This window comes from Vulpes lagopus, chromosome 17 (genome assembly GCF_018345385.1).
Source record: "Vulpes lagopus strain Blue_001 chromosome 17, ASM1834538v1, whole genome shotgun sequence".
Classification (NCBI taxonomy): Eukaryota; Metazoa; Chordata; class Mammalia; order Carnivora; family Canidae; genus Vulpes; species Vulpes lagopus.
The window spans coordinates 35,887,717-35,907,354 of record NC_054840.1 but is presented as its reverse complement, the minus strand read 5'-3'; the positions used below and the strand labels follow the sequence as shown (position 1 = coordinate 35,907,354).

General features: G+C 50.4%; 1 protein-coding gene across 1 annotated transcript in view; it reads right to left on the bottom strand.

Moving 5' to 3' along the window:
- Positions 1–3,743: 3,743 nt before the first annotated feature.
- The window catches only part of UBE2QL1 (ubiquitin conjugating enzyme E2 Q family like 1), a 40,826-nt gene continuing 24,931 nt past the window's right edge, over positions 3,744–19,638 (bottom strand). Inside the window, exon 3 of the mRNA XM_041731868.1 lies at positions 3,744–5,087. Within this exon, the coding sequence (XP_041587802.1) occupies positions 4,956–5,087 (132 nt within the window). The 3' untranslated portion in view covers positions 3,744–4,955. The remainder of the gene's footprint in view (positions 5,088–19,638) is intronic.

Genomic DNA, 19,638 nt, shown 5'->3' with positions numbered 1-19,638 from the left:
CTGACCCAAGAGGATGACCTTGGAACCTGACTCCCCCCAGTGCACTCTGCCATTTGTCCAGCCCTGCTATGACCTTGAAATTAAACCTTGCCTCCCTTTGTACCTACACTCTATTCAAGTGCTCTGCCTTGATTATGTCTCTTTGCCCAGCATACTTCGTTTCTGTGTTTGTTTTTTTTTCTGGAACCAAAGGAACATTGCTTATAGCCTTCCTGGATGTCAACAGTGTTTGTCTAGGCTTTCCAGGTCATTGGCCACATCCTGTGGGTCAGATGGATCCTAGGGTTGAGTGAAACTCTGTACTATGTAAACTGGAGGTGGTAAAAATCAGAAAGAGAGGATAAAACATAACATAAAGCTAAGGAATGGAGCTGTATGTTACATTAATGTCTTTGGAGGGAAAGACTATGGCCACATGGGCTGAGCTCCAAGCCATAGCTCCCCAGAGCACTTGGGAGAGCAAATTGCCTTCTCACTAACTTGCTTCTCTTGTGTAATGGATCACTCTGGGTGTTTCTCAACCAGCTGGGAAGGCCAGTGGCTCACAGGCAACCCAATGGTGAGCTCAAAAGTGAGTGCTTGAATGTGGGCTAAGCGAACTGCCTCAAGGTCCATGGGAAGCATCATGGAGGATTGGAAAGCACCAGCAAGATGGTGGCCTTGGCCTCATCCCTCTGGTTGACTTTGGAAAAGCCACTCAATCCATCTGGGTTTGTTTCCTCCCCTGCAGAGTGTCTGAAGGTAGACTAAGTTGACCTCCAAGATTCAGTGGTCAACCCTCAATGCAGTTGGGAAGGAAGTATTTTGCCCCTTTAGAAAGCATAGTCCATTGAAATTTTGCATGCTGTTAGAAGGGTTCAGATAAAACACAGACATCTAATTTAGAGAAGGGGCCAGCCCCACACGCCCTGTTAGGCTCTAAGGTTAGCCCGTGTCTTGCCTACTGAAAGATCTATAGAGAGGGCTCCTGCAGGTGAGAGAGGCAAGGAACTGCCTGGGCGTCCTCTCTAGGGGAACATCATGCTCTCTACAAGGGCATCCCTGGCCCTCCCCCACTTCTATACCTGCCCCTCTTCCCTCTTGCTTAGCCATCGCTCACCCCTGACTTCTCTGTGGAGTCCACCCTGGCTGCCAATCCGTGAACCTCTGGGCTCGTACAAGGTCTACAATTTCCACAGTGCAGTGAAGCATTTAGCGGTCTCTGGTCTCAACTCATTGTTGGTGGCTCCTGCACGTTATTCTTGTCTCCTAAGATCTCTAGGGAAGGAGCATGTCTAAAACTTGTCCCTTCCCTATGTCTGGGCACGTGGAGACATGGCCAATAAGTCTGGCAGGGGACTGGGGACAGGACACCAGTATGTGATCACAAGTCAGTTCTATTTGAATCATTGCAATTACTCAATCAGAGCCACTATTTAAAGGTGTTCTAATTAAAACCCGTTGTTTGGGATCCCTGGGTGGCGCAACGGTTTGGCGCCTGCCTTTGGCCCAGGGCGCGATCCTGGAGACCCGGGATCGAATCCCACATCAGGCTCCCGGTGCATGGAGCCTGCTTCTTCCTCAGCCTGTGTCTCTGCCTCTCTCTCTCTCTCTGTGACTATCATAAATAAATAAATAAATAAAAAATATTTGAAAAAAAAAAAAAAAATAAAAATAAAACCCGTTGTTTAACGTGAAGCTCCTCATACTAGAAAAGCAACGCACAAAGTTCAAGTGACAATTTCTGGTATTCCCAAGCATTTTCCCTCCTGGCTTAGGTCAGGTCTCACAGTAATCCCATAGGAGGCTACAGCCCAAGAAACTGAGGCTTGAACAGGTGGTGTTACCTGCCAGAGTCACACAGACACACGGACATAAGGCCACCTGCCCTTCTATCTGGGTCTCTGTCACGAGGCTTTAGATTTCCCTCTCGAAAAATAAGGTTGAATTTTGATAGAGGGTGTGAACTTGGGAGCTAAAAAATTGGGGCCTTTTTTTTCCTGAGTAATGGATTTTAGGGACTGTGAGTCTTCTGGGGGCACTTGTTCATGTGCCTGTGTGTGTGTGTGTGTGTGTGTGTGTGTGTGTGTGTGAGTGTATGTGTGTGGTGCTAGGCCAATCATCTTGCTGTTCTCATGGAACTTGAGCAGCCCGAGGCCTGCAGTGTGGGGGACACCCCAGACCGACTGGAGGGGACCCGGGAACCCCGCTGGGTGGGCAGGGGTTAGACTCTTTCCTTCCTCTGGCTCTGTGGCTCTGAGGACATAATGTCTGCACTCCTGGCCAGTCGTCCCCCTGCTGTCTGTCTAAAGAGGGACAGCTTTCTTGGCCCATGTGGGAAGATGACCCCAGCCAACCACTTGCTGGGTCTGGAGCAAGCGTCCCTCCCACCCTGGGCCCCAAGGTCGGCGGGGTCAGCAGGCCTTGGCCATGGCCAGGCTCCCCACTGTTTGGCCAACGCTGTCTGCCTGCGATGCCTCCAGCTGCTGAAAAGGTAGTTCTTCCGAGGAAGGGTCAAAGCAATAGTTGTGTGTTCAATTATTCTCCCCTGCTTTTCAAATGAGAAAGTCTTATCAATTTAAGTGAAAAATGGCATTTCTTTCACTAAAGAATATTTCTTCTACAACTTTCAGTTTTTAACAAACCTAATGGAAATCACAAGCAAAAGAAATCAAATTCAGGGTGTGCGGAGGGCTTGAGACTGGGCCACATGTCCCCCACCCCCACCCCCATCACTGTTGGCAGTGACCCAGCCCACCCTCAGGTGGTCACGAAACTCCTGGCCACATGCAAGTGTGGCAGACCCAGAACCAACCGTGGACGTGTCTTCGATCAGCTGGCAGCCAGCACGGAGCAGCAGGCTCCTGATACACACTCCCTGTGGTATACACATGGTGTATACTTTATGTGTATCTACACAGTATATACTCTGTTTATTCAAACACATCCGTATGTCTCTAGAAAGAAAGTTACTTTACGTTTTACATCAGAAGAGGGAAGCATCCAGAAAGAAATAAGCTCGGGAGCTTCCCCCAGTAGGCTGCTTCTGTCCTGTATCTTTGACACTCACTCTTCCAATATCCCAGGACAACAAGTGGCCCGAGGGCCCAAGACCATGCACTAAAATGTCAGGTTTCAGGACGGAGAGTGCCACTTGGGAGGATCGGATGAAAGAATGGTTTCAGTTCTTTGTCATCGAATTTAGTGACTATAATTACTCAGCAGGAACGTGAGTGGGCAGCCATGCGTCCTCAACGCATTGCTGTCCTGGTGGACAGAGCTGCGTGTGTATTAGGGGCACAGGAGAAAGTGGTTAAAAATAAAAGCAGCAAAAAAAGGGTCGATTTGGTGAATGGTCGGTCATGCTGGGAGCTGACTCCTGTCCTCTGAGGCTGGGTCACTGGGACCTCTGACAACCTGGGACAGGTGAACAGGTCCGCGACTTAGCCAAAACTGCCCTAAGGATTTTATGTAATCAGCAAATATTTCTTTTCCTTTGCAATGGGAAAATATAGTTAGCAACACCCAAGTCTGGCCCAATCAACCCTTAATGCTTCCTGTTAGCTTCTAATTGCCTCCCTGATGGCTTCTGGGGACCCTGCTAATCCACTGGAGTTTTGCAAAGACCATGGGTTCCTAAGACTCATGTTTTGTACCTCGTTGTACAATGTCATCGTGGCCTTCAGAATATTAAGTTCTAAAAACAGATTAGATGTATTCAGTGGCAGGATAGCCCCCAATGACTGGATTCTTGAGGCCATGTGTCAGGTATGCATGATTTTATTTAAAATGTGTCCAATAAGATTTTCCACCTGGGATGAACATTTTACCTCTTCCCACGTATTATTATAAACAGTGTTTCCTCACTTCATGGAGTTTCTTAGAAAGTTCTAAGTAACTTAACAGAAGAGAAAAATGAAAGTGTGGGAGATGGAATAACGGGGAGTTTATATCACAGCGAGGGTGCTCACGCATCACGCAGCCCGGCCCCCCCAGGACACACAAGTGACAGGAGGGTGAGGGAATAGACCTGGTCATGCAAGTCCTCGTACCGTCACTTGGGATCCGTTGGCAGTTCTGGCATTCCCTGTCACTAGCACGTAGAATAGGATGAGTCAGCTGACTTCAGGGAATGGGAAATCGTCTCTTGCTCTGGGTGGTGGGTTGACCAGCCGGGAGAAGACAGGAACACGAATGCGGTGTCGTAGGAGCGTTTCAGAGTACCGAGGGGGCTGTCCCACTGCCGGCGCGTCGGGGAGCTGGCCCCGCGTCCGCACGGCTGCATGTCCACGGCGGCCACAGCGGCCCTGCCTTTTGTCCCCGGGCACCGGATTATCTGGGGACAGCCGCACACCACAGCGTCAGCAGAGAGCGCACGTTTTCACCCAGTGGGCAGTTGTAGTTTGAAGTCGCTAGAACCTGGCAATGTGAAATTTTTTTCAGGAGCCAGAGGCCAGGGCACGAATGAAGTCTACATGTCGTCACACGGGGCCACGGAAGGACACGTCTCCGAGTTACGCTGACCTGCCAGGGAGAGAAACAGAGACACAGAGCACAGCGATGCAGGACGTTCCTAGCGAATGTGAGCGGTGCCATGGGCGTGAAGTGGGTGGAGCAGCAGGCGCTGGTCTCCTGTCTGCTCTTCGGAGCTGCTGTCTGGGAAGAAGCCAAGGGCGGTGTGAGGGGGCGGGCGGAGGGGCGGGCGGGCTGGGGAACGTCACCAGCTCAACATGGGTTCTAAGGTGACTTTGAGATGGCCACTCATTTACCATCGAAACCTAATCCCGAACAGCGTTCGCTCCCTCGTTCTCCCTGTAAACACATCTGTTCATAAATAACTTAAACGTCTCCTTGGCATTCAGGATTCAGTTCCGGCTGGAGTAGAAAAGGGTGAGGATGCTCGGCGTTGAGGAGGAGATGTCGGGAACTCGTGTGTGTGGACAGGTGGCTGGAGCGTCTCCCGCACGTCGAGGACATCAGCCATCAGACACGGGCGGGGTGACCCAGCCGTACTTTTCATGCGTCTTCACCAAACTCTTAAAGGTAGCTTCGGCTTCCTTGCGGCTGAAGGACTTTTTGGATTTGCCGGCCTTTCTACAGATCCGCCCCTGCGGGAGAGGGAAAGGAACACCAGGTTAGAACCCCCTAGACGGGCGCCAAGCAGAGCAGGGCCGCCGAGCTGTCGGGACGGGAGGGGTGCAGCCCGGCTTCCACCGGCGCCTCATCCCTGGGCCCAGGAAGCACCTGCTCTGTGTCCTCGGCTCCCCACGGCTGTCCCAGGAGAGGTAGACGGGGTCCCTGGGTGGGGGGGCTCCTACGGCCATTCCTCCTCGCTCCCCGAGGATGCTTCCCTGTGACTTCCAGCCTCCCCCACAACCGAAGAGGCAGAGATTCAAAGTTAGATGTGTCCGTGCAGCTATTCACACGCACATTTCAAAAGTCAAGCTCAGGACCAATGGGTGAATTTCTTGTCATTCATGTCACGTGGGAGCCACTTCATGAGAAGACGGGGAGGGCATTTTTGAGGAGGAGGGAGTCTGTCTGGAGTCCCAAGAGGGAGCAAAGATGAGGGTTGGTTGTCCTTTACACAATCCGGGAGACTGATCGGGGCACCGGGACCAGGTGTTCCTGACCCAAAAGATGGGACATCTGCATCTGCAGTGGACAAGAGCATCTAAACCATCTCAGAATGGATGCAGAAAGCTCTAGATCATGAGGGAGAAGGAACCTGCAGGCACTACTGACATGACTGTGTCTCAGGCTACGCTCTCCTTTCCAGAAAGCAGTGGGAATGAGGTTTATTTGGCATCTGAGGGAAGGAACACATGGAAGACAAAGAGGAGCTCCAGCCGGGAGGGAGCCTCGGTCGGCAAGGGCCAGCACGGCTCTCACCACCCAGCCTCAGGGTCCTTCACGAGGCCTCCTGGTCACCAGGAACACCCGGAGCCTCTCCTGCACGCTCCCCGGTACTCACTTCCTTGGGCCCCTCCTGGGAGACCTGCATGTCTTTCTGAGCATCTCATGCATGCATGTTGCAGGTGGAGTGGAGGAGTTCGTTGACATCTACCCGCCTGCAAGCTGCACACACCGTCTCCAACCATCTCCTCCACTAACAAGTCTCTGTGAACAGGCCCTCTGCCTTTCGACACCTAACAGTTCTGTTGGGGCACACCTGTGTCATCTGTGTCGCAAGGTGACCTGAACTGGAACTGGGCCTCACCACCAGCAGCCTGACTGGTGCTCCCTTGGACGGGCATCCAGGACAGTGGCCACTGGGCCTGTGTGACTATAGGCAGGCAAGGCCTACCCCATCTTAGTGGTGTCGGATAATCCACTGACGATTCTGGGGGGAAGGCCGTCGTACCGGCCTTGTCATTCAAGGGTAAAATGGTGCTCAATCGCCAGAAACCAGGAATGAAAGAGTGTTTCGTGTTCTTAAATTCAGAACATCTGGTTCAACATTTGGTGTTTTAACACTGGAGACTCAGACCAATGCCCAGGGAAGGAGCCAGAAATCCAGAGTTGCCGCTGGGCCTGCCCTCTCTGGACATCTTTCTGGCTGGGCTTATCTGCTGATGGGGGGCAGTGCCACCTCATCTAATCTGCTGCTCGCTTCACACCAAAAGTGGTGCTAAAGGAAGGATGAAAGAGAAGAAGGCGGGAGATTGCCACTCACTGACTTCCAGAAACCTCCCCAGGCCTCTCCAGCATGCGACTCCTAGTTTGAATTTTATAACTTCCTCCATTGCTTACGCGGCATAGTCACATTTGATATAAAGGGACCATGGGAAGCTAATACATTTATAATGATCATCCTGATGGCTTGAGATCAGTCTAAAGTTGCTTGATTAAACAAGCAAACACATCTTTGCAGGGATACCAGCATCAATTTCTACATCAAATAGGAACAAATATCAAGCTTTATTCTTTCGCCTAAAATGCAAATCCTAGCCATCTCTATCAGTCCTGTCTCTAACCCCAAAAGTCTGTGGTATGGTTTGACAATTCTGAACTGAAAACAGACAGGCAAACACAAACTCACCATAATCTTGGAATATTCTGTTGTTTTTGGCGTGAACATACACTTTGCCTGTTCTTTCTGAAAGTCCCAACTATTACAAAACACAACGGACAAAACCCCAAATGAACAGACCACTCTTTGTTTCCCTTTCTTCCCAGGAAACATTATGAACATCAAGCCCCAGCACTCAGTCAATTCAGCAACCAGGAGACAGAGCCTATTGTAACCCCGCCAGGTCTCTGTGCCCTCGCTGTCCTCAACTGCCCACGAAGACCTTTCTCCTCATCTGGTGTCTCTGGAGTTTTAATTTATAGCTAACAGATCTCTCTTCACAGATTGCCTGTCCCCTTCTTGATAGGCTGTTTCAATATCACCCAGGGGAACACGGAGCTTGAAATGTACCACTTACGTTGCCTGGCCCAGCCAAGGTGGCTGAGCTGGTTTTGCTAAGATGCTCCTGAGGTGCCCACTGCATCAAGAAGTGGGGATGCTCCATGTTCCCCCGGGCCCTTGATGTTCAAGGTCATTCTGCTGTGGGGCCGGCTCCCGGTCTTCCCTCCAGGTGCCGTCCGTCCCCTGGAACACGGACTGTGGGGAAACCTTTGGCTCAACTGCTCTGACCCGCTGTGTTGCCCTCTCTTAAGTGGGGACAGGATTCCCTGCCCAGCATCATTATGAGCATCAGATGAGATGCTGAACTTGGAAGCACTTTGAAAAACGTAAATTGCATTACAATGACTGAAAAACGGTCCTTATTGTCGTGACATTCGTATTTCTTCCTTCTCTGGTTCCATGTAACTAATAACCAGAGTCTCTCCTGGAGGGTTTCCTGGAATAAATCTTGTTTCTCCTAAAACACCTCTACTTGTATTTAATGTGAACAGATCTGGATGTGACAATTTACTCAACCCGCTGTGATAGCTTCGTGTAATCGTTAGTTCAGATAAGTAAACACCCTCTCTCTCCTGAGGCCCACACGGTACATGTACAGGTAAGAGCAACCGGAGGCTTTTCCCCTAATGCCCTTAAAAATTCTCACCGTAACGCTGATGCACCGCGGGGCTAATGAGACTAGTTCTCTAGGGCTGTGTGTAACAAAACCAAAAACCATTAGTTAGTACTTCGGTTTGACTTTTGTGTGGAGGGGCCAATCACAATAATCCAACATGAAAAATTCTATACAGCTACACATGTCTACACTTTTCTACACGACTCCAAACTCAGATCCACATGTCAGTCCCTTCAATGGCTTCCATGGCCTCAATGCACATGGTGAATTTCATTCATTCATTCATTCATTCATTCATTCATTCATTCATTCATTCATTATGTCGGGTACAGGGTCTAGAAAGACAAAGGGATAGTGGTCCCTGCCTGTAGGAGCTTCGAGCCATCATGGCATGGGCTGCAGGGACAGAAGGTGCACATCAGAGCTTCCCAGCCTCAGTCCTCAGCATCATGGGCCAGTTCCTTCTCTGTGGGTGGCATCCTGTGAACTTTAGGATATTATGCCGTGTTGTTGGTCTCCACCTACTAGATACAGCGCAACCTGCCCCACTAGAGTTATGACAACCAGATGGTCTCCAGACATTGTCAAATGTCTCCTCAGGGGTCAGATCACCCCCTTTGAGAATGGCTGGCATATGGAATAAAGAGGGCATGGGGCAAAGAGGAGGTCCTTTGGTTTCCTATTTGTTTATCAAAGGATTGCGATAAGTCTTCCCAACTTAGGAACTGCTGGCTACTGGGACTGCAGAGCTTTCTAAGGTGGAAATGATTCTGGTCCTCACACAGGTTGGAGGGGAGGATGGGCTCTACTGTGGGGTGGGGGGGGGGAGTAGCGCCGGTTGTCTTTGCATCAAGAAAGGCTTGTGTCCGATGACACTTGAGCTGAGCCTTGACATGTGGGTGGCAGGTGCTCACCAGGTTGTGGTGGCAAGCATAAGGGGTCCCGGAGCAGAAGCTGAAACAGCTGGCTGTATTCAGAGAACAATGGAAAAGACACTGGTGAATTTGGGGCACAGGGCCTGTGTGTGTGTGTGTGTGTGTGTGTGCACATGTGTGCTAGGGTGAGGGTGCAGAACTCAACAGACTTGGCTTCAAATCCCTGCTCCAACACTTCCTGGCTGTGTGACCTTGGGTGAGTTACTTAACCTCTCTGAATCTTGCTTTCCTTATCTGTAAAATAAGCATAAGAAGAACGTGATATGCCCTGGGTTTTTATAAGGACTTAATGTATTAAAACACGTAAGATAAGATGCTTGGCATAGCGCCAGGCACGGGTGGACACAGTAAATGGGGCTTTTAGGTTTTGGAACTATCACAGACAATCTCACCTTTTGACCAAGTTAGCTTCATTCTGGCCTCTTGAAAACACACACACACACACACACACACACACACACACACAGACACATATTCTTTCTGTTTTTTGTGTATATTATGACTTGGTTTATTCTGTCACAGAACGTCTTTGGGCAAATCCAGTAGTTGACATTTATGTGGCTCATTTCCCAGCTTTTTCAATAACGTCTATTTTAACAGGTTGAGATAAATACACTCATTCTATATTCTCCCTTGATTAGATTTTTCTTCTTACTACTTTATTTTTCTTTGCAAACCTACTTCCGTGGCATTTCTGCATTTCATTCGTCCATGAATTATAGGCTTCTGCTCTTTTAAAAACAGAGTTTCCAGACTCTCATGTGAAGTTTTGGGGTTCTTTCCCTCATTTCCTGGGCTGAATTACAGAGCGGCTACTTGTTTTCAAAGTCTTTGAAAGTTTAATTGTTAGTTTACAAGTGCTCACCATCCCTAACCCCTCCAAAAGGAGTTTCTAATGTGTGCTGTTTGCTCAGCCTCCCTCCCTAACATGGAAGAGGAGACCCAGAACAGAGGAAGTGCCAGGGCCGTGGAGAGGAGAAGGCGTGCTCGCCAGATCTCTGAAAGGAGGTCTACCTGGAAAGGCAGCCGAGATTTCGCCTAAGGCCTAACCTGCAAAGCAGATCAGCTTACAAAGTTCTAGAGAACAGATAAGACCTTACAACAGGTGAGGCAGCTTCAAAGAAATGTTTCCAAATCAAAACAGTTACACTGAGCTGCTGGCCAGCAAGGGAGGGACTTCAACAGGATCCCATCCAGTGAGGCAAAAAAGAGAAGCTGGGAGCAGGAATGTGCTGATTTGATTCTGCAGCACTTAGCAGGGGTCTGAGAATGTGTGTGTGAGAATGCATGTTGGCATGCATGTCCATGCATGTGCTCAAATGTGGATATGAGTGTGTGTGTGCATGCATGTGTGCACATGTGGATATCGGAGTGTGTGCATGTATGTGGGCACATGTAGATATCTGAGTGTGTGTGTGTATGAATGTGCTCACATGTGGATATGACAGTATGTGTGCATGTGCTCACATGTGGATATGAGTGTGTGTATGCATGTGCTCACACATGGATATGAGTGTGTGTGCATGCATGTGGATAGGAGTGTGTGTGCATGTATGTGCTCACACGTGAATATGAGTGTGTGTGTGTGCATGCGTGTGTGCACACGTGGATATCTGAGTGTGTGTGCGTGCATGTATATAGGGTCCCTTTAGTGAAGTGGCCGCTGACAGAACCTAAGAGGAACCCTGAGGGAAGCCCTCCTGGCTGAGTCAGGGAAGCCCCAGGCCACAATGGGCCCATTTGGGGGGTGGTCAGTGGATACTGGGAGACCCCTCGCCTGCCTGGGAGTCTGCCCAGCACCAGCCAAGGCAGGGAGGGGGAGCGCCAAGGAGCTAGGAGAGCAGAAGGGGAAGGGGCAAACTGATGCGGTGCTCCCAACATCTGGGGCTGGACCGTTTGTGGCTGTGGAGCCTGTCCTGTGCCCTGGGATGCTCGGCAGCGTCCCTGGCCTCAGCCCACCAGATGCCAATAGTTGCCCCGTGCCAGTGGTGACAACCACGTCTCCACAACCACAGTATCCTCTGACATTCCCCACTCTAGGTCAAGCAGGGAGCATGCTGGGTGAGTGCACATGGGTGCATCTACCTTGGCCTCGGGGCTAGACAGGCAGGGAAGACTTCCTGGAGGAGGTGTTCAGAGGGTGGACTCAAAGGACAAATTAGAAGGTGTGCGTCCAGGTATTCCTGGGAGGACAGAGAGAGAGAGGAGGCTGGGACAGGAGATACATTAGTTCCTGGGGCTCCTTTAACAGAATGCCAGACCAGGGGGCTGAGATCAACAGAAATCTATTTCTCACAGTTCTGGAGGCCAGAAGTCCGGGATTGAGGTGCCAGCAGGGCTGTTTCTGGGAGCTTTAGGGGAGAATTTTTGCCAGGCCTCCCCCAGATTCTGGTGGTCTGTTGGCCATTGCCAGCAACCCCTAGCTTGCAGACACATCACCCCGATCTCTGCCTTCATGTTCACATGGCCTTCTCCCAGCGGGTCTCTGTTTCCAAACTTCCCTCTTCTTACCAGGACACTGACCACTGCATTAGGGCCTATCCTAACCCAGGATGACCTCATCTTAACTTTACATCTGCTAAGATCCTTCATCCAAAGGAGGACACATTCACAGGTGAGGGAAGGGGTGGCCATGACTTCAATATATGCTTGGGGGACATAAGCCCTCCCACTGCAGAGGTAAGGGTGATAGATCCTCTACCATCATCCTGCAGCATCTGGACCTCTCCTGTGGGTGGCAAATCGAGTCAGGTGTCCTTTTGGGATAGGTCCACTTGGGAGGTGGGTGGCTGGTCAAGTGTGAGACGGTGGCCAATTGGAGAAGAATCCGTCATGTGACCAAGGAGGCCTGGGACACTCTGGGTTTCTGATCCAGGAGGAAATAGGTTTCCAGGATCAGATCCTGAGTCCCTTGGAGGTGGCTGGATTTGGGATGTGTATCAGAAATGCAGCACACAGAGCTGGAGGAGGCTGCTGGAGATGGTGCTTGGGGCTCTCACATCATGGGGTCCAATGACAGACATGGAGAGGGTCCACTGGGGAGAGAGGAGGGAGGGGACATGGCCACTGGCTCTTGAGTGACCTGCTCTCCCAGTGCCTAGCTCTGTGCCTGAGTCCCAAGCACACTGACACCTGTTGCAGGGGTGAGCCTTTGGAGAGGGGTAACAAGGAACTGGCCCGTTGTGCAGTGGTGAGATGCCGAGATGCCGGGTGGTGAGCACAGCCTGGTGATGGCAGAGCCAGTGACATACTGTCTTAGCACTGCCCCAAGAGAGGGACTGGGGAGCAGGCGGGGACAGGCAAGGGCATGTCAGGAGTGCTCCGGCTGGCAGTGCACAGGTGCCCGGTGAGCCAGAAAAGCACCCATGGTGTGTGTGATGCTCCCATGATATATAATGAAATCGGAACTTTAAAAACTCTTCTTGGCTTTATACTTTAGCAATCTCTGCCATTAATACCAAACAAGTCTGTTCTTAAATACAGTTTGGCTATAATAAACTCCCAAGAAAGTAACCTGTATTTCCCAAAGATTTATTCAGTGCCTACCACCCAACAGAGCTCCAGCGGGTTGCTGGAGATACCAGGTGAGACCAGGTGAGGGAGACGCACAGGGCTGCACCCAGGAGCCTAGGGGTGGAGGCAGGGGTGAATGAATGAATGAGCACTTTTGGCCAGAGTCTAGCTCCCCGTCCTGGCAGGACCACTGACCTGCTTTCCTATGGCATTGGGTCTTACCAGGGTGGAGTTCCAGAATATTGCTCAGGATACAAAGCCACTTCACTCAGGAAGGATTGTTCACTTGCTGGAACATACTAGAATTTTCCATTGAGAAATCTTACATAACCTATTCTCTACTAGAGCCTCTACTATTTTCCCAATGACTGGTAATAAATGTACTCAGATATTTTCTCTTAAATTTGTGAACATCTTAGAATGTCAAAGACAGCATCAATTTTATATAAACTTGGATAATATTCAGTAGGAATTACACTGGAGCTACTTTACTTAATATTATCATAAAACATCCTTGAGCCACTGGCAGCACCAAAGGCATGGCTCATGGATATTTCTGATGCTTGCAAAACATAAGCATCTCTTTCCTTTACACTTTAAAGACAGCTCTAGCAATTACTGAATCTCTTCTGAGACACATGGTCTTTTCCTGGAAGAAGCAAGCATAGAAAAAAAAAATTTGTGCTAAAAATTTAAATTATTTCAGATAATCATTTCAAAAAAAATCTTGGGGGGGGGGGATTCCATTAATACTTCTACTTCTGCTTAAGCAGCCGGGTCCCCGTGGGTTTCATTAGCGGCACTAGAACACAGTAAGTGATAGTTAGATGTACTTATTAAAGGCAGGCATGGCAGCTGTGTGTCAGGCATTGTTCTCAGGACAGGGTTTGAACACACGCATTAAACCCTCCCTGAAAGCCCAGCAGGTAGGCTTTGCTACAATCAACCCCAACTTTCAGATGAATAAGCAGACACAGAGAGGTCAAGTAATGTGCTCAGAGTCACACAGTACTCAGAGTAAGTGCAGTATTGAGCCCAAGGCCAGGCCGGCTCTCACAAACAAGGAGAAAGGCTGCATGTGCAAGAGAAGGAGAACAAGATACTGACCACCGACTGCACACAATGCTGCCCAGCCCGGCCTTCTCCCACTGGACATGGGATGCGCTGAGGTCACTGACCCCCTCCGTCGTCCCTCTGCACCCTCTTTATAACAGAGGGCTCCGGGCCCACCGTTCCTTATTTACCACGGTTCATTTAAACCCTGAGCTGATGTGCATTGGATCTACCCAGTTCTCCCCTGGTCCCCTCCTCAACCCTGGCGGACCTTCCTCAGTGAGACAGACACCTGCTCACTCACGGTCCCTGTCCCTCCAGATGACGGGCAGTCTATCGTTGCCACTTCTGCTAGACAGAGAATGCAAAGAGAGCTCATCAACAGGCCAAGCCAAGGACACCATATTCCATTTTCATGGCTAAAGGATTTGTTTAGCACAAAACTGCCACTCCTTCAGCGTCTTTGACTTACGAGGTAAATCCAGCTGCCTACGTAATGGGTTCTAGAGAAGTCCTGCCAGCACAGCTCTGTCCCTGGTATCACAGGCAAACTCACCGGGCGCTCCACACACTGGCCTATCTTCACTCACGTAAATCTTTCTCCCGTGGACCTGGCTCCATGGGCATGAACAGGTGATGTTAACTGTCTAGGTCTCAGCAGCCCTGGCCTTCTTATAGGATCGCTCTGTATCTGTTTTTTTTTTTTTTTTTTTTTAAGATTTTATTTATTTATTCATGAGAGACATGGAGAGAGAGGCAGAGACACAGACAGAGGGAATCAGGCTCCACGCAGGGAGCCCGATGCGGGACTTGATCCCAGGACCCTGGGGTCACGACCTGAGTTGAGGGCAGACTCTCAGCTGCTGAGCCACCAGGTGCCCCGCTCTGCATCTGGTCTGTGCTGAGTGATCGGCAGGAAATGTGGCATTTCCTTACCCAGCGTGACCTCCCAGGTCGGAATCCTGGCCACCGTCATCCCCTACACACTGGACCTTCCTTAGGGCACCATATTTCTCCTCACCTTGGAACACATTTTGAAAAGGATGAGGATCAACATCTTCCCCACAGCGCCCGCTGGTGTTTCCGTCCACCTGCTTGCTCTTGGTGGCTCAGTCCTCACTGCGCCCTCCTTTCCAGGGACCGGGACTCCCCTCACCCTGACTCGTGGCCACCCACCTGTTCCACACGCCCCGATGCCAGAAGCTGTCTTTGTTGCCACAGTGCCTTGATTTAGGAAGCAGGCCCAGGGGACCTGGAGCCTCAGATGAGGAGGGATGTACTTGGATTTGGGGGGTAGTTGGGTGGCACAGGCCGGGGTCGTCCTCTCCCCAGGAGGGCCGTTGGGAATCAGCAGAGCTGACGGCTGCCTGCGAGGTGAGACGCTCACTCTGCACTCCTCGTGCCTTTTGTCCCACAGAAGGCAGGTCTGCTGGTAAGGATCCCTCACCTCTGCAGCTTCGCCCCACGGGAGTGGAGGGGACCCACCTCCGGCCAGGGGTCTGCTTGATGTCAGGACCCTCCGTAAGCAGCTGCACCGTCCACCCAGTCCCGCCGTACAGCGCCGCGTGGAAGAGTACTCTCTCACACAGACAACAGCAACAACAAGGCCACTGAAAGGAGCTCCAAAGATGCAAGGGAGACCAAGAATGTCACTGGAAAATGTGACAGGAACCGTCCCTGGGCATTCACCTGTCAAAACAGGGGCGTCCGCTGTGTTCTGCTCTGTGGCCTGCTGGCAGGAGCTACGTGCATCTGACAAAATAATCCCAAACTGGGCTGTTCTGGAAAAATCACATCAAGAATGAACACCAAGACTTTCACAGGCAACTAAGGCAACGTATGCTTTTACTCTCGAGACAGTTTCCAGTTTCAGGAGGCACACGTGTCTTTGCGATTTATGGTGGCCCTTTGTCTCTGAGCCACCTCTCCAAGCGGTATGACTTGTAATGACACAGAAAGCTCTTGCCACACAACACGGCTGGCACAGGGACTCCCAAACTGCAGGAAATTATGCAACATTAAATAAATAAAGCTAATGAGACTTTGAAATCATCGGGACTCTTGAGAATATTTTCCAGAAAAATTCAAATGTTAAAATAGTACGATTTGGGTTCCAATTCTCTAAACTCCCCACGACGATGGGTGGAGGCAGGCACACCTGAGTCCCTGGATCTGGGGTCACCGGACTCCGGGCGAAGAGACGTTTCTACCTGTCTTTAGGTCAGGAGGGGGCCGCTTGCACCCTGTGAACGGCAGGTCATCATTGGTGGCAACTGGCATCCATGAAGACAGTTGTGGTTGGCTGTTACAAATCCAAAGTAGGTTTTCCTACCGAGGACACAGCTCACAAATGGGCGTCACCAACCCAATATGATCGAAGGTTACCCCAAGTCATGAAAGGAACAGAAAAGGCACCCCCAAGGGCTAGCTTGTGCATTGCAGAGCCTGTCTGCTCTGTCGCACGCTCATGTATCCTGGCGTGATCTAGGGTTCTGTGCACGTGAGGAACGCTCCCCGCCCCCCGGAGTTTCTGTTTCGTGGGACCATCGTGATGAGTCACTGCAGTGAAGCCCTGCACACGGCTCCCCAGCACAGCAATGCCTGCTCAGCTGCTCCGCCACCCAGACAACCACCCCATGGAGTCTTAATATGGGCTGTTTGCCCCTATGGCCCTGTTGGGCCTCCAAATGCCAGAGAACTCTTAATATCCACACACCTTATAGTAAGTAAGCTTGAACCTCCTTGCATTTGCCCTGAGAACACAATTTTTATTGTTTTGTGCACTGGCTGCTAATGAGGTGCTAATGAGGTGCCAGGGTGGTAGATATGGGAGGCATGGCACCCTCACCTCCTGGCCATAATTAGACTGCATGCTGCTGGAAAGAAGAGAAGGGTGAGGGAGACCAGCCCCCCTGAGGTCTCCAGACACTCACCCGACACCCAAGCCACACCTGAGGCACTTTGCCAGCCTGACTCCCGAGGACGGCGAAGGGTCCTGAGCCTTGTCAATCAGTGGGGGTGATGAACTTCTCTCCTATCTCACGCTGTCTTGATGCACTGTCTTAAAAAGTGAAGGGTATTTTCATAAATCACACTTTCTGGCAGGTCTGGAGGTGAAATACAGCATCCATGACAGAGGCAAGTTCTGGAAAGCCCGTGCATTTCTGAATCCACCAGACGTCAGCATTCGCCCCCATGTCTGGGCTCTACTGCTCCTGGAATTGCAGTCCCTCCAATACCCCTGGTCTCCTCTGGCTCCCCGCAGGCTCTTACCCCTGCATTTCCCCTGACCCCTGCCTTCCTACCCCCAACCCTCTGCTGAGCGCTGGGGTCTCATTAAAGTAAGAGCTCTGAGCATTTACAGTCCATTGGCAGTGTGCTCTGCATAACAGGGTAAAGGTGAAGGATTCAGAGCTACACACCATCATCCCACCTCCCCATATTTGCCGGTGATATGCAGGGGACAGTCCCAGCACACACATTTTTTGTTTGCAAGGAAACACCGGGCAATGTTACGGCACAAAATAGCTAAGTGTTGAGAAAGCAGGGAGCGGGGATCTTTCTGGAAAATCAGAGTTCTGTTATCACAAAATAGTCTTAGACTGCAATCAAGAACGGAAGTTGGTTCTAAATTCAAATGTCTGGGCTCTGGCTGAACAGTTTAGAAAACCAAGGGACTGATTTTGGCTGACCTAATAAAAATTAAAAGTGATTTTCTATAAGCAACTAGGATGGCTATTATTACTTTTAGGTCATTACTTTGGGGATGTTCTGATTCCCACTCTTTTATTTGTATAATGGTGTTGCCATAAGATCTTTTCTTTCTGATTAAGTAAAAATTATAAGAAGAATTCAATCAGTGATTTTTATATACATCACTGGGGATCTCTAAGCAGTGCATAAGTTTATAACACAATATGGATAAACCTTGTGCCAGTCCCTGTGCTGAGGGCTTTCCACGTGCAGACTTGTTGTGTCCTCACCAGGGTGGAACTGCTGTGACTTCCCTTATCATGGGGAAACTGAGGCAGAGTTCAATTGCCGAGGTCACAGAGCAGGTAGGTGGTGAAACCAGGGCTTGAACTCACGCAGCTGGGCTCCAGTGTCCATGCTCCCAACCACTCTGCTATGCTCGAGACAGAAACAACAGGTGATGGGATTATAAATAGGGGGTGCCCGCTGTAGCAGCCCACACCCTAAATGTGCCTAACTCATGAGCAGGTTTGTATGATATTGGTGCAATTTTTAATTGAGCATTTCATAATCATATTCAAACACTATACAGATTTTCAGGCAACATATCCAACTGTGCCAATCTCCTCTTGGAAAAACAAAGGTCACTTTATTTATTTATTTCAGACTCTCAAGTTCTTTCTCAGGCCCACCTCACCCCCAATCGGGATTGCATTTGACTCATTTCCTCTTTTCCCCAAATTTCCTCCTCTGCATGAGGGCCCTGAGCTTTGGGGCCAGAGGACAAGTTTTTCTCTTCCTCCAGTCCCTTCCGTGATGACACTGACTCGCTGCACACGTGGGGGCGCGTCTCTCTCTAATCCAAACGCAGGTGGATGCTGAGAACAGCAGCCACAGACTCCACGAGGATGCATGCAGCACATCCTTGTTGGGGGCGAGCAACAACAAAGCACGGTGGCAGGGGTGTCTTGGAGGCAGAACCAGCCTCACTCAGGGGCCACTCGAGGGTTTACTTTGTTTTACAAGGCTATTAGGGGAATCACTTCTTACAGCTGGATCACAGTCCTTGCAAAGCTTGCAACAGCTTTTACATCATTTTCAAATGACCTTTCTCCTTTGCATCTGGCCCCCGGTGAGGCAGGCTGAGCCACTGTTCCCTTCCCCCATACAGGAACAGAGACACATGTTGGCCACCAGGAAGCTTGGCCACCCCACTAAGAAGGGCCGGGACACAATCTGATTCCTACATATTCCTCCCACCTTATCCAGTGCACTAAGCAGCAGATCTGACCAAACCCTACAGATTGGGAGAATTTTAGGAAAGGGACCAAAATGAACCTCTAACTCCTACACATCTGAACTCAGGGCATGAGGTTGAGGGGCAAACCACTTGTCACTTGTGTCATGATGAAGACCCGAGGCTCTGGCATCGTGGCTCATCATCTTGGGTACCCGAGTCCTCACCTCCAGCCTCGTGTGACTACGTACCCAGCACGCAACGGTGTGTAAGTGTGTTTCCTGAAGAGCAAATGACGAATCTTGAAGAATTATCGACATTGACCTCAGGGCTACTTCACGTCCCAGCTAGAATGCCAAAGCAATGGTAGTACACTCGGGTTGCCACTTCCCAACACGTGTCCCATGTGGTATTCCACATGCATTAGCTCATCTGCGCCTCACCCACGAAGCACACTTGTCGCAGTTTTGCAAATGATCGGGTGGAAAATAAAGAGGCAAGTGACTTCTTGGTGGTAGCAGAAAGGGTAAATGACAGTGTCCCTCAACGACCTCAGCCTATTTCTGGTATTAGAGTTAGAACCCCACGAATGTAAAGTCTGGGGAAATGGTGTCCTCTACAAACTGATCGGACATTCATGGGACACACCAGCATCCCGTTGGCTCTAAGAACTGTGGCTACGTCTGTGTAAGCCAGGACGTTCCAACCTCACCCCGTTCTCAACACACCGCCCCCAGCCCACACCGGTCGTTAACAGCCAGTGCTCGGTGCTGGACAGGCACCCCACAGAAGCACAGACGGTGGCGGTGGGCAGTGCCCGTCAGACCCCACGTGTGCCGGCCCTGGCAGGCTAGAAACTTCAGCCAGCACTCAATCTCTACCACAGCTTTCCAGGAAGTGTCTTTTATAAGGAGAACATGTTCAGAAAACTGGAATTTCAAAGTGAAATCTCCCATGTTTACTGAAAACACCTCATGCAGCGTGTTGTCCTGTTTGCAGTCCAAACTTCTGCAGGGGGCCGGTCGCGGGGCTTGCTAACCAGAGGACAGGGGAGTTAGGAGCAAACACAGCAGTTGACCCCACATATATTCTGTAGTGATGGTTTACGTGGTGGAGGCACAGGTTTTCAAATGAATCTTCCGGCTTTGTTATTTCATATCTCTGTTGGCTTGTGTGATGATCTGGATACAGACATGAA